The sequence below is a fragment of the Muntiacus reevesi genome, chromosome 3 (genome assembly GCF_963930625.1).
Source record: "Muntiacus reevesi chromosome 3, mMunRee1.1, whole genome shotgun sequence".
In the NCBI taxonomy this organism is placed as follows: Eukaryota; Metazoa; Chordata; class Mammalia; order Artiodactyla; family Cervidae; genus Muntiacus; species Muntiacus reevesi.
In genome coordinates, this window is record NC_089251.1 from 256,160,457 (window position 1) to 256,178,211 (window position 17,755).

Sequence of the window (17,755 nt, forward strand, 5' to 3'; positions counted from 1 at the left end):
GGGCTGGTTTTAGGGGTAACATGAGTTTATTCTTGAGGCTTGATGTGCTCATCAAGCATCTGGGAAAGTATCAGTTGGCTTTAGAGAGCTGGGGCTTACATTATTGGAATTTTTTTTTTTTTTTTTTTGGCATAGACATGACAATTTACGAGGACTCCCAGAAAGAACATAAAGAATTTAAGAAGAGAGAGGACAAAGTCTTGACTATTAATAATATGTCCAGGTTAGAATAAAGTAGGATCAGGTATAGAAAAACCAGAAAAAGAAAGTTATGGGATAAAATAGGAAGTGTAGCCTCACCAAAAACATAGAAAACATGGTCTAGACGAAAAGATGGTCAAAGCTGTTGACTACTGCAGATATCAAGAAGACAGGCTTAATCTGGCCACAAAGAGAAAAATAGATGGGGATCAGTAATTTCATAAGATTTACATAGTAGCCAGTACGTAATGAATTGAACAATAAGATGGTGAAGTTAGGGAAATAGATCATCTATGAAAATCTGTAGGCTCTTACTTTGAGATCTTGAGAAAAGGAGAGAAAATGTGAGAGAAATTCGTGTATGGTAGTTAGGAAAAAGAACAAGATATAGCAAAGTTTCTGTGAGAGGGACAACTAGGCATCTTTATAACTTGGTAAGGAAAGAGACAATTTTAAAGGGTAGAAGAATGAAAAGCAACTGAAAGAAAATGGCTTTCTTAAAGGAGAGAGAGTGTGTTAATTCGAAGAATACTAAAAATAGTAAATAATGCCTATAATCAACTACTAAAAGTTATATAAGGTAAAATAAGGGCCTTTCTTAAGCCCCCTGATTTACAAACCCCTCTCCCATTCTACCTTCCCTGTTAATAGTTTGGAAGGAATGTTTTCTAGATTTTTCCTTTATTTAAATAAGCATCTCTGTCTCTCTGTCTCTTTGCATCTGTTCTCAAATCTATACTTTTGTTAAGTTAAAATGAAATGATGCTATATAATGTTTTCAAATTGCTTCTTTCACACCAATCATGGAGATTTTTCTAGATCAATACATACAGTCACATATCCCATCCATTTAATTCTTTTTAACAGGTGCATGATGTTCTCTTATTTGGCTAGATCATAATTTATATTGAAATCCCATCATTGATGAATTTTTCTTGGTACCTGGTTTCTAGAAAGGGAATCGCTGGGTGTGGGGGACTGAATGGAGCCTCCAAAGTTATTCACATTTTAATCTCTGGAATCTATGAATGTTACTTTATAGACATGATTATTAACTTAATCACCACAACTGATTACCACCATGGAAGATTATCCTGGATTGTCTGAGTAGGCCCTAAATGTGATTACAAAGATCCTTATAAAATGGACTCAGAGGGGGATTTTACTATACAAGAAAAAGACCATGTGGCGGCAAAAGCAGAGAGAAACAGTGTCAGAGATAGAAGATGCTCTGCCACTGGCTTTGAAGCAGGAAGACAGGGCCAGAAGCTAAGTCCATAATATATGGTTAGCCTTCAGAAGTTAGAAAAGCAAGGAAACAGATTCTCCCTTGGAGCCTCTTGAAGAAACCAGTTTTGTTGACACTTTGGTTTTAGTCCTATAACAAACATTTTGGATCTCTGGCCACTAGAGCTATAAAATATAAATTTGTGTTGGTTTAAGCCCCGAAGTTTGTAGTAATTCAGTATGACTGCATCTGAACATGATTACATCTGCAAAGACTGTATTTCCAAATAAGGTCACATTCATATGTACTGGAGGTTAGGATCTTAACATTTATCTTGGGCGAGAGTTCAACCCATACATAACATCTGTTAAGAAAAAGTCACTTCATCTGTAAGTGGTTTTAAGCTTTGATTTCTGGAAACTTGTCATTTAATGCTGGAATTGTTATTACCTCACCCAGATTAGAAAAATCCTGGCTGGATTTGGGATTTCAGGAAAACCCCAGAGGAAATAGGGAGGATGGTGAGTATTTGGAGGATAGTGAGTTTGGTATGGATCAGAGAGAATCTCAGAATACACACATGTAGCACATCACTTTAATAAAACAAAGTGAGCAAAACTAAACAACATATTTTTTCCTTTTATTTTTTAATTTTAATTTTATACTACAGTTGATTAACAATGTTGTGTTAATTTCAGATGTACAGCCAAGTGATTCAGTTATACAGGTACATATATGAATTCTTTTTCAAATTCTTTTCCCATTTCGGTTATTGCAGTGTTGAGCAGAAGTCCCTGTGTTATACGGTAGGTCCTTGTTGGTTATCTGTTGTAGTCCTAAATTCCCAATTTATCCGTCCTCCCTATCCTCTCCCCTTGTTAATCATAAGTTCTTTCTCTTTCTGTTTTGTAAATTAGTTCATTTGTATCATTTTTTTTTTTTGGATTCTGCATATAAGTGATATTATATTTGTCTTTCTTGGTCTGATTTACTTCACTCACTATGATAATCTCCAGGTCCATTCATGTTGCTGCAAACTTATTTTCACACACACATATTGATAAATAAGATGTGTGTGTGTGTGTGCGCACTCTTCAAATAATATCTAAAGAAAAGCAGCGCAGTAGGGAAAGGCAGACAGCAGGGATGGCATAGGGAGGAACACACAAGATTCTGCAATGTGGTGAGTTCACGGGTATCATTAGCCTTCATTATTTAATCTTTTTTTTATATTCGTATATAATAAGACAGCAAGTATAAGTTATGCTTTAAGTAAAATGGGCTTCCCTGATAGCTCAGCTGGTAAAGAATCAGCCTGCAATGCAGGAGACCCCAGTTCGGTTCCTGGGATGGGAAATTCCGCTGGAGACGGGAAAAGGCTACCCACTCCAGTATTCTGGCCTGGAGAATTTATATAGTCTATGGGGTCGCAAAGAGTAGGACATGACTGAGCGATTTTCACTTTCACTTAAACTGTGCCTCTATAACCTAAAATTAAAAAAAAAAGGCATAGAGATTGTAGAAAATATGCTTTGAGAATGGTGTCATGCAGCTAAGGCCCAGAAATTGACACTGGAAAGCGGCATCATCTGTTTCTCAAAGGCAACTTTTCCAGGCGGTACTTGAGAAAGAGCGTTGGGTAAACTCTCGCTAACTATGAAAGCGTTACTGTAACTTGTATTCCTATACGACTCAAGCATCGACAAATCAGGAGGCTGAAGTCCCGAAATCACAACTTCCACGTTGTTTCATCACTTTACCAGAGAAATTCTTCCCGCACAAGTAGTCTGAGCGGACTGTTGCCCTAAGCCAAAATGACAGCGCCGGCGCCACAAGAGGTACAGCGCATGTCCGGAAGTTGCGCAATCCCATAAGGTAGCGCGCCCACACCCGTGGGGAGAGTTTCCGCCATTTTTGAAAATCAGGAAGGTCCGGGGGTGAGTGCTGCTGCTGCTGTGATGGCAGCCTTTGCTGTGGAACCCCAGGCGCCCACGTTGGGTGAGTAAAAACCTGCTTTTCCTCCGCTAGCACTGCGATGCACACTGTAAGCTTGAAAGCGGGCACGCTGAGAGACAGTAATCGTAGCTTCTTGTCTGCTAATTTCAAGCCGCAAAGAGCTAGCCCTTTGGCACGCCCCCAGGTTCCAAGTCCACCGCTTTCTCTAGGCGTCGCCACCCTGTAGCTACTAAGGGGGCTCCGGGACGCTGCGGGCTCCGAGGAAGTCGAAGAAACGGCGGTCTTGTGGTGACTAAGCCGCTTTGTATCCTCCCCACAAGCCAGAGCCAGACCTGTCCATACCTGAGACTCCGCCGGCGCGGCGGACGCTGTGCTGGGTTCCCGGATCCTGTCAAGCGGTGGTGGGAAGGTCCTCACCTGTGAACGCGTGGGTGGGCGGTTCCCTGGAGTGTGGTCACCTTTCACCGCTCTTCGGTCTCCTAGGCTTCTCCTTACTGCTTGATTGCAACTCCTCCCGGGATTCGCGAAAGGAATGTGTTTTGAATGGAAACTTGAGTTGTTCGCTATTTAATTAACCAGGTGATGGCAACCATTGAGATACTCCCTTAATAGGAAGCCATGAGTTCGCTTCATTTTCTTTATCTTGGGAAAATGACTCTATTGTAGAGGATCTTTTTCTCTACATTACATTCCTCTACATTTACGGTACCCACTCCAGTACTCTTGCCTGGAAAAATCCCATGGACGTAGGAGCCTGGTGGGCTGCAGTCCATGGGGTGGCGAAGAGTCGGACACGACTGAGCGACTTCACTTTCAGTTTTCACATCCATGCATTGAAGCAAGAAATGGCAACCCACTCCAGTGTTCTTGCCTGGAGAATCCCAGGGACGGGGGAGCCTGGTGGGCTGCCGTCTATGGGGTCGCACAGAGTCGAGACACGACTGAAGACACTTAGCAGCAGCAGCAGAATGATTTTAAACAATCATTTCCGTTATATAATGGGGGCATTGCTGATATATGTTGTTGAAAAAAATATTGCATGTCAATCTTGGATGTCGATTATTGTGTGTGTGTCGGTTGAGTTGTGGCTTTTGTGAGAATCGTGGAATAGCTTAAAACAGAACCCCCCCCCCAAAAAAAAAAAAAACAGAAAATAAACTATTATCATAGAGACGTATTTGAAAATTCGATTATAACTTTCTGACTTTGGAAAGGAGAGCAAGCACGGTATGTCTGTGTAGAATGAGTTTTATTAGAATTGAAGGCTATATGATGTTGGCCATGTTTTGTACAAAATCAGTTTCTTTTGACAATAGAGTAATTTGAACTGTTTTACTATTAGTTATAAAAATCTAAATGTGTAATATCAGGGGAGATACTCAGCTAATGGCTAGGTATTTATGTCTTGTATTATTTTAGAGGTCAGAAAACTTTTCATTTCCAGTATGAAAGTGTTCTGCTTAACAAAAGCATTGTCGAGTATATATTTCTTGGGGTTACAATTATGAATAAACCCCTGGTCGAAATCTGACATTAGCTGATATTGTTTAAATCCTTATTCCAGACGAGCTATAAACATTTTCCCAGCACCTTAGTTCAGTTCAGTCACTCAGTCATGTCAGACTCTTTGCGACCCCATGGACTGCAGCATGTCAGGCCTCCCTGTCCATCACCAACTCCTGAAGTTTACTCAAACTCATGTCCATTGAGTCCGTGATACCGTCCAACCATCTCATCCTCTGTTGTCCCCTTCTCCTGCCTTCAGTCTTTCCCGGCATCAGGGTCTTTTCAAATGAGTCAATTCCTTGCATCAGGTGACCAAAGTATTGGAGTTTCAGCTTCAGCATCAGTCCTTCCAATGAATATTCAGAACTGATTTCCTTTAGGATGGACTGGTTGGACCTCCTTGCTGTCCATGGGACTCTGAAGAGTCTTCTCCAACATCACAGTTCAAAAGCATCAATTCTTCAGCGCTCAGCTTTCTTTATGGTCCTACTCTCACATCCATACATGACTACTGGAAAAACCATAGCCTTAACTAGATGGCCCTTTGTAGGCAAAGTAATGTCTCTGCTTTTTAATATGCTGTCTAGGTTGGTCATAACTTTTCTTCCAAGGAGCAAATGTCTTTTAATTTCATGGCTGCAGTCACCATCTGCAGTGATTTTGGACCCCCCAAAAATAAAGTCTGTCACTGTTTCCACTGTCTCTCCATCTATTTGCCGTGAAGTGATGGGGCCAGATGCCATGATCTTAGTTTTCTGAATGTTGAGCTTTAAGCCAACTTTTTCACTATCCTCTTTCACTTTCCTCAAGAGGCTGTTTAGTTGTTCTTCACTTTCTACCATAAACATGATGTCATCTATATATCTGAGATTATTGATATCTCTCCCAGCAATCTTGATTCCAGCTTGTGCTTCATCCAGCCCAGCATTTTGCATGATGTACTCTGCATATAAGTTAAATAATCAGGGTGACAATATACAGTCTTGACGTACTCCTTTCCCGATTTGGTACAGTCTTGTTTTTCCATGTCTGTCCAGGTCTAACTATTTCCTGACCTGCATACGGATTTCTCAGGAGGCAGGTCAGGTGGTCTGGTAGTCCCGTCTCTAAGAATTTTCCACAGTTGTGATTCACACAGTCAAAGACTTTGGCATAGTCAATAAAGCAGAAGTAGATATTTTTCTGGAACTCTCTTGCTTTTTTGATAATCCAACGGATGTTGGCAATTTGATCTCTGGTTCCTCTGCCTTTTCTAAATCCAGCTTGAAGATCTGGAAGTTCATGGTTCATGTACTGTTGAAGCCTGGCTTGGAGACTTTTGAGCATTACTTTGCTAGCGTGTGAGATGAGTGCAATTGTGCAGTAGTTGAGCATTCCTAGCACGTAATGGAGCACTAAAACTAATGGTTACTTCAACAAACAATGCTAGCTGAGTAAGACACACCACTTAACATTTTAGGAGTAGAGACTCGGAAATGGAAATTTAAGGCTTGAGGATCCACCAATGTAACTCTCTAAGGAACATTAGTCTGAGGGCCCGATGGTAAGTGACAGTTTAGGTAAGAGTCCTTTGGCCCTCCCCACTCTGGTTATTTCTCTTGTATCACAATATGTATTTAGATGAGCCAAAAATTTTTTTTTTCTTTTTAATATTACATTTGAGATTATTTTGGGGATTTTTATGATTTTTTAAACTTTTAAATCTATATATACATCTAAAATTTTTGCAGGTTAATGTTTTATTTATTTATTTATTTTTTATTTTTCAGTGGGTTTTGTCATACATTGATATAGATGAGCCAAAATTTTTTTGACTTAATTTTTACTATACTTGGTGTTATTGTTGTTAAGTAGCTAAGTCATGCCTGATTCTTTTTTGACCCCATGGAAGGTTCTGGGGATTTCCCAGGCAAGAATCCTGGAGTGGGTTGCCATTTCCTGTGTCTCCTGCATTGGCAGGTGATTCTTTACCACTTTGCTACCTAGGAAGCCCATATATGTTTTGTATTGTTTTTTTTTTTTTTTCTTTTGGGGCTGGGAGATGGTACCTAAAACTTTGTACTTTGGGTTTATAAATATATGTTCATAATATACTTTTGTTTAGACTTTTGATTTGATTTTAGTATTATGTTCTTTGGAAACATTTAGTAGTACTGTGGTAACATGGTACCTAGCACTTTGAAGTAATTACAATGTAATGTAGCTCTTCACACCTGTTTCAGTATTTGCTTTCTTTTCCTTTTTCATGTGCTTGCATTGTTACTATCAAGGTCTGCTATAGTGAGAAATAAGAGGAAGAGTAAATACTGACAGCATTTGGATAGCACTAAACACAATTTTGATGCTTTCAGTTCAGTTCAGTTGCTCAGTCGTGTCTGACTGTTTGTGACCCCATGAATTGCAGCACTCCAGGCCTCCCTGTCCATCACCAACCGGTGTAGTTAATAAAGGCCGTATAAAGTGTCAAGTGTTTGAACTTTCTGAGTGCCATAAATCACAAATCAGGCTTGTTAGATAATTGAAAAATTAAATTTTCATAAGCAGAAATTGCAAATTCTACATGTACACAGTAGTGAGTTTTGGCTATTGTAAGGTACTATTAGAATAATAATAATAATAATAATAATAATAACTAACACTTGTGAGTACTGATTGTATATTAGGCACTTGAGTTAAGTGCTTTATTAGCTATCTTTCTAATCAAAGCTGAGTGCTGTGATTATGTCCATCTTTCTGAAAGACTTGAAACCGGGTCTCTTGACTCTAGAACTCATGTTTTCCTTACTGTGCTATTTTGTTTTGAAATTAGGAGAAGTAATAGCTTCCTTTTTTGGGCTCCAGAATCACTGCAGATGGTGATTGCAGCCATGAAATTAAAAGATGCTTACTCCTTGGAAGGAAAGTTATGACCAACCTAGATAGCATATTAAAAAGCAGAGACATTACTTTGCCAACAAAGGTCCATCTGGTCAAGGCTGTGGTTTTTCCAGTAGTCATGTATGGATGTGAGAGTTGGACTGTGAGGAAAGCTGAGTGCCAAAAAATTGATGCTTTTGAACTATGGTGTTGGAGAAGACTTTTGAGAGTCCCTTGGACTGCGTGGAGATCCAACCAGTCCGTCCTAAGGGAGATCAGTTCTGGGTGTTCATTGGAAGGACTGATGCTGAAGCTGAAACCCCAATACTTTGGCCACCTGATGCGAAGAGTTGACTCATTGGAAAAGACCCTGATGCTGGGAGGGATTGGGGGCAGGAGGAGAAGGCGATGACAGAGGATGAGATGGCTAGATGGCATCACCGACTCGATGGACATGAGTTTGAGTAAACTCCGGGAGTTTGTGATGGACAGGGAGGCCTGGCGTGCTGCAGTTCATGGGGTCGAAAAGAGTCGGACACGACTGAGTGACTGAACTGAACTGAATAGCTTCCTTATTTTCATAGTTGGAATAATAATATTACTTATCCTATAAATTGTGAAAAATACTTTTGAATGGATCATCATGAAGTATCAGTTCTCCTCTTAATTGGTTTTCTGTTAGGGAGACTTATTAATTATTCCTAACTTTAAAATGAATGGTTTTAAAAAATTACCCCAAGCATATTTCTTAGTTGGTATGCTGTCATCACTGTTATTTCATATGTGCTTTAATGTGCGCATAGTTACACTTTTATTACAGAAATGACACGGTTTTTGTGTATGGGGAAAGAAAAATGGGACATGCAGCTAAACCTGTTGTGTCTAATTTGCTTCGACTTTATGTTGCTAGTTCATCCTGTCCTTGTTTTTGGTTGTTACATAGTAGAAACTGCCAAAAATGGAAAGAAGTTGTTCTATATGTATTAGGGATTTTTTTTTTAGTCAGTAAGCTAAAATTTAAAAATAATTGTTGGTTCTTAAATCTATGAATAATGTAAACAGCTGTCAAATATTATTTTGTTCCAAATATTTTCATATTTTTCTGGAAAAATTTTATGGTTTTTAAAATAATTTAACTGTGGTTCTGTAATATTTAACAATTTTTATTAAATTCTCAAAATTGTTTATACTGGTCCTTGTATCTTTTTGTTACCTATTATTACATTGAAGTCCTTTCTCTGTATTTTATTTTCTGATTCATTTAGGATCTGAACCAATGATGCTGGGTTCACCCACGTCTCCAAAGCCAGGGGTTAATGCCCAATTCTTACCTGGATTCTTAATGGGAGATTTGCCAGCTCCAGTGACTCCACAGCCTCGATCGATTAGTGGCCCTTCCATAGGAGTAATGGAAATGAGATCACCTTTACTTGGAGGTAGGTAAATGCTTGGGCTTCCCTGGTGACTCAGCTATGAAGAAACTCCCTGCCAATGTAGGAGATGCGGGTTGGATCTCTGAGTTGGGAAGATCCGCTGGAGAAGGAAGTGGCAACCCACTCTAGTATTCTTGCCTCGGAAATCCCATGGACAGAGGAGTCTGGCAGCCTACAGTCCATGGAGTCTCAAAAGAGTTGAGACATGACTTAGTAATTTGACGACAACAAAGTTAAATTGCTTAGTGTAGTTTTAAGTACTATCAGTACATGTACTAGAATTTTAAAAAGAGTAGTGATGCAGCTTTCACTTTCATCAACTAAAATTATTGAAACAGGTGTAAGCAGTGTAGTTTACTTTAATTCTAACAATCATTTCCTAAAAATATGCATACTGCATTTTTTCAATCTAGCATTGATTGTAACATTCACCATTAAGCACCACTAGGAGAGAAAAACACTAAATATGATACACCATTTGCCATTTTTTGTAAATTATTCCTATTTCAGAGATGTTAAGTGTGTTTGGGTGGGGAGAGGAGAATATGGTCATTCAACTTCACCTGCTTCAGTTTAAAAAATTCCTCTTAAAATAATAGCAGCAAATATTCAGTCAAAAGAAGTATAATTTGTAAATTTGTAGATATGAATTTAACTTCTAGTCTTAATGAGTTAAGATTCTCACTCACTGTGTTTAGTGAAAGGACTTACTCCACAAACTATGTCTTGCAGTTGCCAGCACAAAATATTGTTATGTAAATGAAACATCTGATACAGACTCTTAGCAAACAAATATTTTAAAAGATAATTTGGAAGTTTTGACCACGAGTATTGAGAGCTACAGAAATGGTGAATTCCAATGTGAGCTAATAAGTGTTTTAATAGATGTTTAAATGGAAATTCTTCTTTCTTTAATTGTCCTTAAGATATTATTGGGCTTCCCAATTAGTGCTAGTGGTAAAGAACCCACCTGCCAATGCCGGAGATGTAAGAGACTTGGGTTTGATCCCTGGGTTGGGAAGATCCCCTGGAGGAGGGCATGGCAACCCACTCTAGTTTTCTTGCCTGGAGAATCCCGTGGACAGAGGAGCCTGGTGGGCTACAGTCCATGGGGTGGCAACGAGTTGGACACGACTCAAGAACTTAGCATGCATGCCTGTGAGGTGTTATTTGTGTTAAAGTGGTTTATAATTTTTTTTTTTAAAGTTTTATCAGGGAGAATTATCAAAGTTATAACTGAAGCGATTCAGTTAGAAACATTATCTCAGACAGATTATTTATTTTTACATATTTCAAGTGTATTATTTTATTGTTGTAGCTACCATATATTAAGTATTTATGAGCCAGGGAGTATCTTATTAAGCATTTTATATGTGATCCTGTTCTTTTATTGATCTTAAAGAGTAGCTGGTCATGCCTCTCTCTTAGAGGAGTGAACTGAGGCTAAGTGCAGTGTAGAACTTGCTGGAGCTCGCTGGTCAGTGACCACAGGCGGTTAAAGGTTGGGCCGGTCTTGTTCTGTAGCCTGTGCTCCAATGTACTGTCTTGACTCAGACATTAGTCTTACAGAAGGTGTGGGCTGCTCTACTAGTTGACATTGATGATTCTCTGACTTAAGCAGGCCTCTTTGTATCCCCCAAAGTTGGTCCTTTTCCTCTATGTTTATTATGTTCTTTATAAATTTTTACTGTGAGAAACATAGGAACTTGACCGTCAAATTCCATATTAAAATATTATATTTTTTCAAGCATATACAAACTGGAGCTGTTTAAAATTCTATTTCTAGTGAGAAATAGGATTAAATTTGGTATTGAATTGTTAAGCATTTTGTAGAGAAAACAAAACTTGTATGCATTCACTAAAAACTAAAATTTCTATATAGTCCTTGTTCTGGAAGCTTTGTTCTGGAAGGGCAATCTATGGATCACCAACACTAGCATCACTGGCAATTTGTTAGAAATTCATAATCTCAGGCTCCATTCCCCACGGTCTGAGACAGAACCCGAATTTTAACAAGATGCCCAAGTGACTGTGTATTAAGGTTTGAGAAACACTGGGAGACAGGAGTTTAAGCCATTCCTTTAAAAACATTAAAGGGTCTTACCAGCTAGGTGGGAGATTCCCTTGTTTCCTCACCCGACTGTGTCTTTTGTACGTTGTTAGGTGGATCACCGCCGCAGCCTGTTGTACCAGCTCATAAAGATAAAAGTGGAGCTCCGCCAGTTAGAAGTATTTATGATGACATTTCCAGCCCAGGACTTGGATCGACGCCTTTAACTTCAAGAAGACAGGTGATATACATATCCGCATTTATGACCATACGTACTCATTTCATGTTTTCATGTGGTTATACAGTGAGGGTCAGTAATTTGAAATGTTTCCCTGAAGTCTATTTTAGTATAACTCTGTTGCATAGAAATAAGCATTAGGGACAGTTACCATAGAGTCTACTTAAATTGTGCTTATTATGAAATGTGCTTAAAAATGTAATAGAATTCAGGTAATTTCCTTGTGTAGGTAATTCAGTGATTTTTAAAGAGGTACTTATTACACCTGTCCATACCCTCAGCCTCTTTAATAAACATGTAGAAATGATTATTGTTTAAGTCAATGATTGTTTAAAAGTTCAATATACATAGTTTTGTGACAGAACAAATGAAGATCCAGGGTTTTATCCAGATCTCAGGTACCTTGTGATGATTTGAGATGATTATTTTTAGGGATGGTTTTATTAGTATAAGACCAATGCCCTTTTAGAGCTGTTTACTTATTTTACTAAAAATGCTTCCTTCTGCGTGTTTATGAGTGATGGCTTAGTACGTTCCTGGTGTAGGTGTTCTGCTGGTGACGCTAAATCTTGGCTGGTGTGGATGTAGGTGTCCTGCTAGTGTTACTTTCGATTATGGATTGCAAGGTAGAGATTCTCTGTTCTGATGGGACTAATAGCACAAAAAAGTGTCCAGTACTTATGAAGTGTCTGTAGTGTACATGCCCTCATCTCATGTATTATTTCATTTAATCCTAACAGTGACTCTGGGATGAATGAATCTCTTAGGAGCTTTATCTATCACTGAGGAAACTAGGACACCAAAAGCCCAAGTCTGCTAGTCTAGTTGAGCCAGATTTTAAACCCAGGGAATATTGACTCTAGAGCCAGTGTTTATAAGAACAATGTTGTGCTAATACTACTGTGATTAGTCTTGATTGTCAGTTGAAAGGTAGTATGGATTTTTCTTTTAAGTAGCAAGTTTAGGAGCTTTTATAGTCAAAAGTTTTCTCTGCTATTACTGTTATGCTTAGTAGGATACAGAAACAAAGTGTTTCAGCTAAACTGCTAAGTTAGTTGTATAAAGATACTTCTGCTGTTTGATTTGGAGGAATATTAAAGGCCTTTCTTTAAATCAAATATAATATATTTATTGGCAAGTTCAAGAAAAGTAGAAAAATCTTTCAGAAAATTTTGATTATAGGCTTGATAGACCTGGCCTTCTGGGCCTATTTGTCAAGCAAAGCAAAATCAATTCATCGTGTCAAACAGAATCCTTCTCTTACCAACACTTGTGCACCTGCCCTCCCATCTAGTTTAGTAGCTACTAGCACAGTGTGGCTGTCGACACTTGAAATGTGGCTAGTCCTATAGTTAACTGAGATGTTGTTTTGTGGAAAGTTTTAAATCCTTCATTTTAGGTTAGAAGGATTGGTTAACAAAAGAAGTCCTTCATTACACACACAATAAACAGTTTTGATACTTAATAAAGGCTTATTTGATTAATTTCAATATACTGCCACTAAGAGAAAAGAAATAGAAACAATAGAGAAAAGTAACTGCATACACATCACCAAATTGGGCCGAAACCTACATCCAGACTTGAATAGTGCTGGGAAGTCTAGAGTAACAGCAGTCTGGAGTCCCTCTTAGGGAAGAGAGTCCTGGGCAGTGTGTCCACTCCACGGGTAAGTATTTGGGGACTCTTGCTTACAGTTCCAAGCTGCAAAATAATACCATCATCAGTTTGTGTGCAAAAATGCAGCTCCGGCTTTCAAGTTTCACATTGCTGTTTCTTTTACCTTGTGAGTCATAAGACTTCTTAGACCTTGGGAGGCTGGCCAGGCCTCCAGGGGCTCAAAAATTACAAAAACCACTCCCCTTCTTATCTAAAGTGCCACTTGATTTGCTGGTAACCGTTGGTGTGTTTGCTGGCAAGCACATAATTTGGCATGGTCAGAAATCAGTCAGAGGCCTGCTCTTCTGCTTCTGAAGTCTGAACAAGACTCCCTCCATTTTATTTATAATTTCCCTAACAGATATACATGCCTACTCTAAAACAATTACTTGTGTGGCTTGTGTTATGTTTGGACAGTATTGTGATAAACTTAACTAAGTCCTGAATATCCTGTTGTATTTTTCTAAAGGTTGATAGGTAAATCTGATGTTTAATTTGGTATAAGGCCCTCTGGCTTATAAGTTTATGCCATCTTTCATTACTCCTCTGATAATACCTGAAAAGAAAGGGAATTTATAGTTACTGCTATGTTCAAATGTTTAAAAATCTTGCGAGCCATAATTTGTAGAGAAAGCTTTTGACTTGAAAGTTGCTAAGAATATTATTAAAGTCCAAATTAGTTTTACCCCCTGAGACTTTGGTCAGCCTCTCTCTACTCATAAGTTCTCATTAAGAATTGAACAGTGAATTTGTATCCCCCGTTAATAATCTCTTGACATTTGATCTGGTTGCTGGGTAATAACCAGATTTTAGATTTTCTTGGTTTAATCAGAGTCTGTTAAAAAAAATTTCTCTCTGTTTACTTCTAGAGAAACAGTCTTTCTCATTCTTGGTTAGCTATTATTGTTTTCTGTTTTGTTTATAGAAAGATGTTTTAACTACTTGAGTAATTAGCCTCCAACTAATAAAAATAATTGGGGGAAAAGAAAGATTTTTTAACTACTTGAATCTTTTTCTCAGACTTAAAGGAACTAGTGTTTTTTACTGGTAGAGGCAGAGATATGCTGTTGTTTACTGTGTAGACTGATTTGAATCTATACTATTTCATGGTTTGTAAATGTCAATGTAGAAATACAGTTTTGCCAACTTTCTGTTTTTCAGTGTGAACTTTGATGATTTGAAGAATCACCATTATATCTCTTGTTTCAAATACTGTAGGTACTAAAAACAAATAACATTTTTATGTTAATAAAAATAGTGTCTTTTTACCTAGTGCAGCTTTTCTTATTTTAAACATTATAATATGCTAATGAGTCTGCCTTTTTAGATTAGTAGTATTCAACTTAAAAAAAAACACAACAAAACAAGCAAACTTAGAAAGTACTCTTCAATTGTGAGCTAGTAAAGGGCATTTCCAGTACCTGGTAGACATTCAGTTGTCTGTTGAATGGAGTTCTTCAACATATATTGTGGTTATTTTATGGTTAGAACTTTGCATTTGACCTGAACACTTTCTTCTGTTTTCGCGTAGGCAAACATTTCAGTAATGCAGAGTCCTCTCGTTGGAGTTGTAACAACTACTCCTGGAACAGGTAAGCAATGCCTTTCAATACCAGTGACAGTTTTTTACTCTTTGAATGAAGATAGTAAGACCTTTGTTGGTAATTGCCAAAATTTTGTCTTTTATTTTTCAAACTTGGAGACTTTCTCGAATGTCAGTAACTTTCTTTAGGAAGGAAATATTTGTATATTGGTTCTTTTCTGAACTTACAGATAAGGTTATGATATTCTACTGAAAAGCGATAAGAATTTAAAAGATTATATATTTGTGTCTCCTGAGTTGTTATAATTGTAATTAAAAAAAAAATTGCAATTGAGAAGATGAGGAATGCAGAGACTGAATAATAAAGATGTTTTGAGGGATATTAATGCATAGCTGTAAATCTGAATGTCATTGACTACAAACAGCCATTGATTATATCTCGTTTTTCTTTAAGATTAATGGTATTTCTGTCACTGTTAGCATCATCATAAGCATAGCTTTTTCAACATATTTATGTATTTATAATCTATCAAATGTTCATTCAGCAAATACTTGACATAACCATGTACCAGGCCCTGGGAAACTGAAAAAAAAAGATAATCTTTGCCTTTATGGAGCTTACATTTACTTATGAAATTTACATTTATAAATAAAGTAAATAGTTTGTTAGAAGGTAATATATTTTGTGGAGGAAAATTAAGCAGCAAAGGGAAGTAAGAAATAAGGGCTTATATAATTAAGGTAAGTGTATTAGTTTTCTTTTGATGCCATAACATATTACCATAAACTTAAAAGTGATTTAAACAATTCAGTGTGTTATTTTTACAGTTCTGGAGGTGAGAAATCTGAAATGGGTCTCAGTGGGCTAAAATCAAGGCATTGGTAGCCCATGTTAATTTATGGAGGCTCTGGGGAAGAATCCGTTTTCTGCCTTTTCCATCTTCTAGAGGCTGCCCGCATTTCTTTCTGGTCCTCTTCCTCCATCTTTAAAGCCAGCAGCATTGTATCTTTCTGATCATTCTGCTTCATGTCAAGTCTTGCTCTTTCTCTTTTAAGGACCGTGGTGAATGCTTCCAGCCCTTCTGGATAGTCAGGATAATCTCCTTATTTTAATGTCATCTGATTAGTAATATTAACATCTGCAGTCTTAATTCTCCTTTACCATGTAATGTAAGATTCCTAGGTTTTAGGGTTAAGGACACGGACATCTGGGGTGGGAGGGCGTTTATTCTGCTTACTACAAATAGTTACGGAAAACTAACATTTGCTCAAAAATGTTGAGGGAAGGTTTGCTAAACAGAGGAAGAAGCAAGTACAGAGGCACTGAGGTGGGATTGTGTCTGGAGTGTTTGAAGAAGTTGGACTAACGTGTAAAGAAGTTAGTGTGAAATGGAGTGAGGGAGGGGGTGAATAATAGGACATGAGGCCAGAGAGGGAATGGGGGTTATTGTATTAATAGCACTTGGTCTTTACCCAGAAAAGGTAGAAAAAAATAGGATGAGACTGCCCCTGTGATGTGAATAGACTTTGGAGTAAGGGGCAAGGGTGGAAGCAAGGAGATCAGATAGTTGGCTACTACCTTAACCCAGGTGAGAGATGATGGTGGCTTAGACATAAAACAGGACAGGAAAGGAGGAAAAGAGAAGCGACAGCAAAAGCAGATGAAATGAGAGAAGCAATAGCAAGACAGTAGATTTAAATGAATCGAACGGACAATTATATAAACAAACTGTGGTAAACACTCCTGTTTAAAGGCAAAATGGGTGACAAAAATAATACCCGATGACAAACAGATCTTTTTATCCTCCAGATCTTGATTTCTTCAAGCAATGTGTGAGCCATCACTGGCAATGTTCTTTAAAGTATAGATTTCTACTACTGGTTTGTTCAATGCTATTTCTATCATGTTCCTCAAATTTTTTCCAGCCTCTACCCACTGCCCCATTCTAATAGTATGCCCACACTTAAAGGTGTTACAGCAGCTTTCTACTTGGTACCAAAATCAGTATTTTATTTTATTTATTTTTTATTTTTTATTTTTTTTCAAAATCAGTATTTAAAAAAAAGTTTTTTGTTATAACAAATTATCACAAACTTAATGGCCTAAAACAACACACATTTATTATCTCATAGTTTCTGTGGTCAGATGTCTTGGGCAGAGCTTGGTTCTTTATAGCTCAGGTGTTAGCAGGGCTCTGTTCTTTTCTGGAAACTGCATGAATCTGCATCCAGGTCATTGGCCAAATTCAGTTGCATTCAGTTGTAGGACTGAGGTCTCTGTTTCTTTACTGGCTGTTGCCATTGGTTGTTTTCAGTGTCTACAGGCTGCCCTCATTCTTTGGCTTCTGGTTTTCTTTCTGTCTTCAAAAGCAGCAGTGGCAGATCAAGTTTTTTCAGGTGCTTTGAGTCTCTCTGACTTATCTGTTCTCATAGTTCTGATTTGACTTTTCTGCCATCTGCTGCTGTTAAAGGATCATTTGATTCTTTGGCTCACTGCAGTAGTCCAGGGTAGTTCTTTATTTTAAGATCAACTGATAAGTAACCTAATTCTATCTGTAAAATCCCTTCAGCAATACTTGGATTAGAGTTTGGTTGAATTACCAATCAATCAAACCCAGGGACAGAAACTTTGGGGTGATGTCTTTAGATTTCTGTCTACCACATATCATGGTGAAAAATCTAGGATGTCACTTCTGTTTCAGTTACTTACTTGAGGTGAAATGTTTTAGGGGAATTAGTTCAGGTTTTAGCCATCTTAATCTGATCAAACAAATAGGTAGGTGACATGCTTTGTTGTGTGATAATACCTTGCTGCTTGACTGTTTGCTAGAATAGTGACTGGGTGAGTCAGTAAGTGACTCCAGAGACACTGGAAATGCAAAAGCATGTAATTTAAGTAATGTGTTATATGTTTTAAAGCATTTCTTAGTTGTCTAAAAAGCATACATTATAATATTCTTATTGCTGTCAAGTAGAAGAGTACAGGGTTAAAGCTAATTAAACTTCCTTTTGTTAATCTGTTTTTCCTAATACTGTAACTCCTATGAAGTTCTTGCAACTTTAGAAACCATACATGAAAATATAAAAA

The 17,755-nt window shown here is 37.8% G+C and overlaps 1 protein-coding gene across 1 annotated transcript in view; it reads left to right on the top strand.

The window, feature by feature from the left end:
- Positions 1-3,333: 3,333 nt before the first annotated feature.
- NUP35 (nucleoporin 35) overlaps positions 3,334-17,755 on the top strand; it is a 33,488-nt gene continuing 19,066 nt past the window's right edge. The window contains exons 1-4 of the mRNA XM_065927941.1: positions 3,334-3,427; positions 9,013-9,183; positions 11,344-11,471; positions 14,656-14,716. Coding sequence (XP_065784013.1) covers positions 3,388-3,427; positions 9,013-9,183; positions 11,344-11,471; positions 14,656-14,716 — 400 coding nt within the window. The 5' untranslated portion in view covers positions 3,334-3,387. The remainder of the gene's footprint in view (positions 3,428-9,012; positions 9,184-11,343; positions 11,472-14,655; positions 14,717-17,755) is intronic.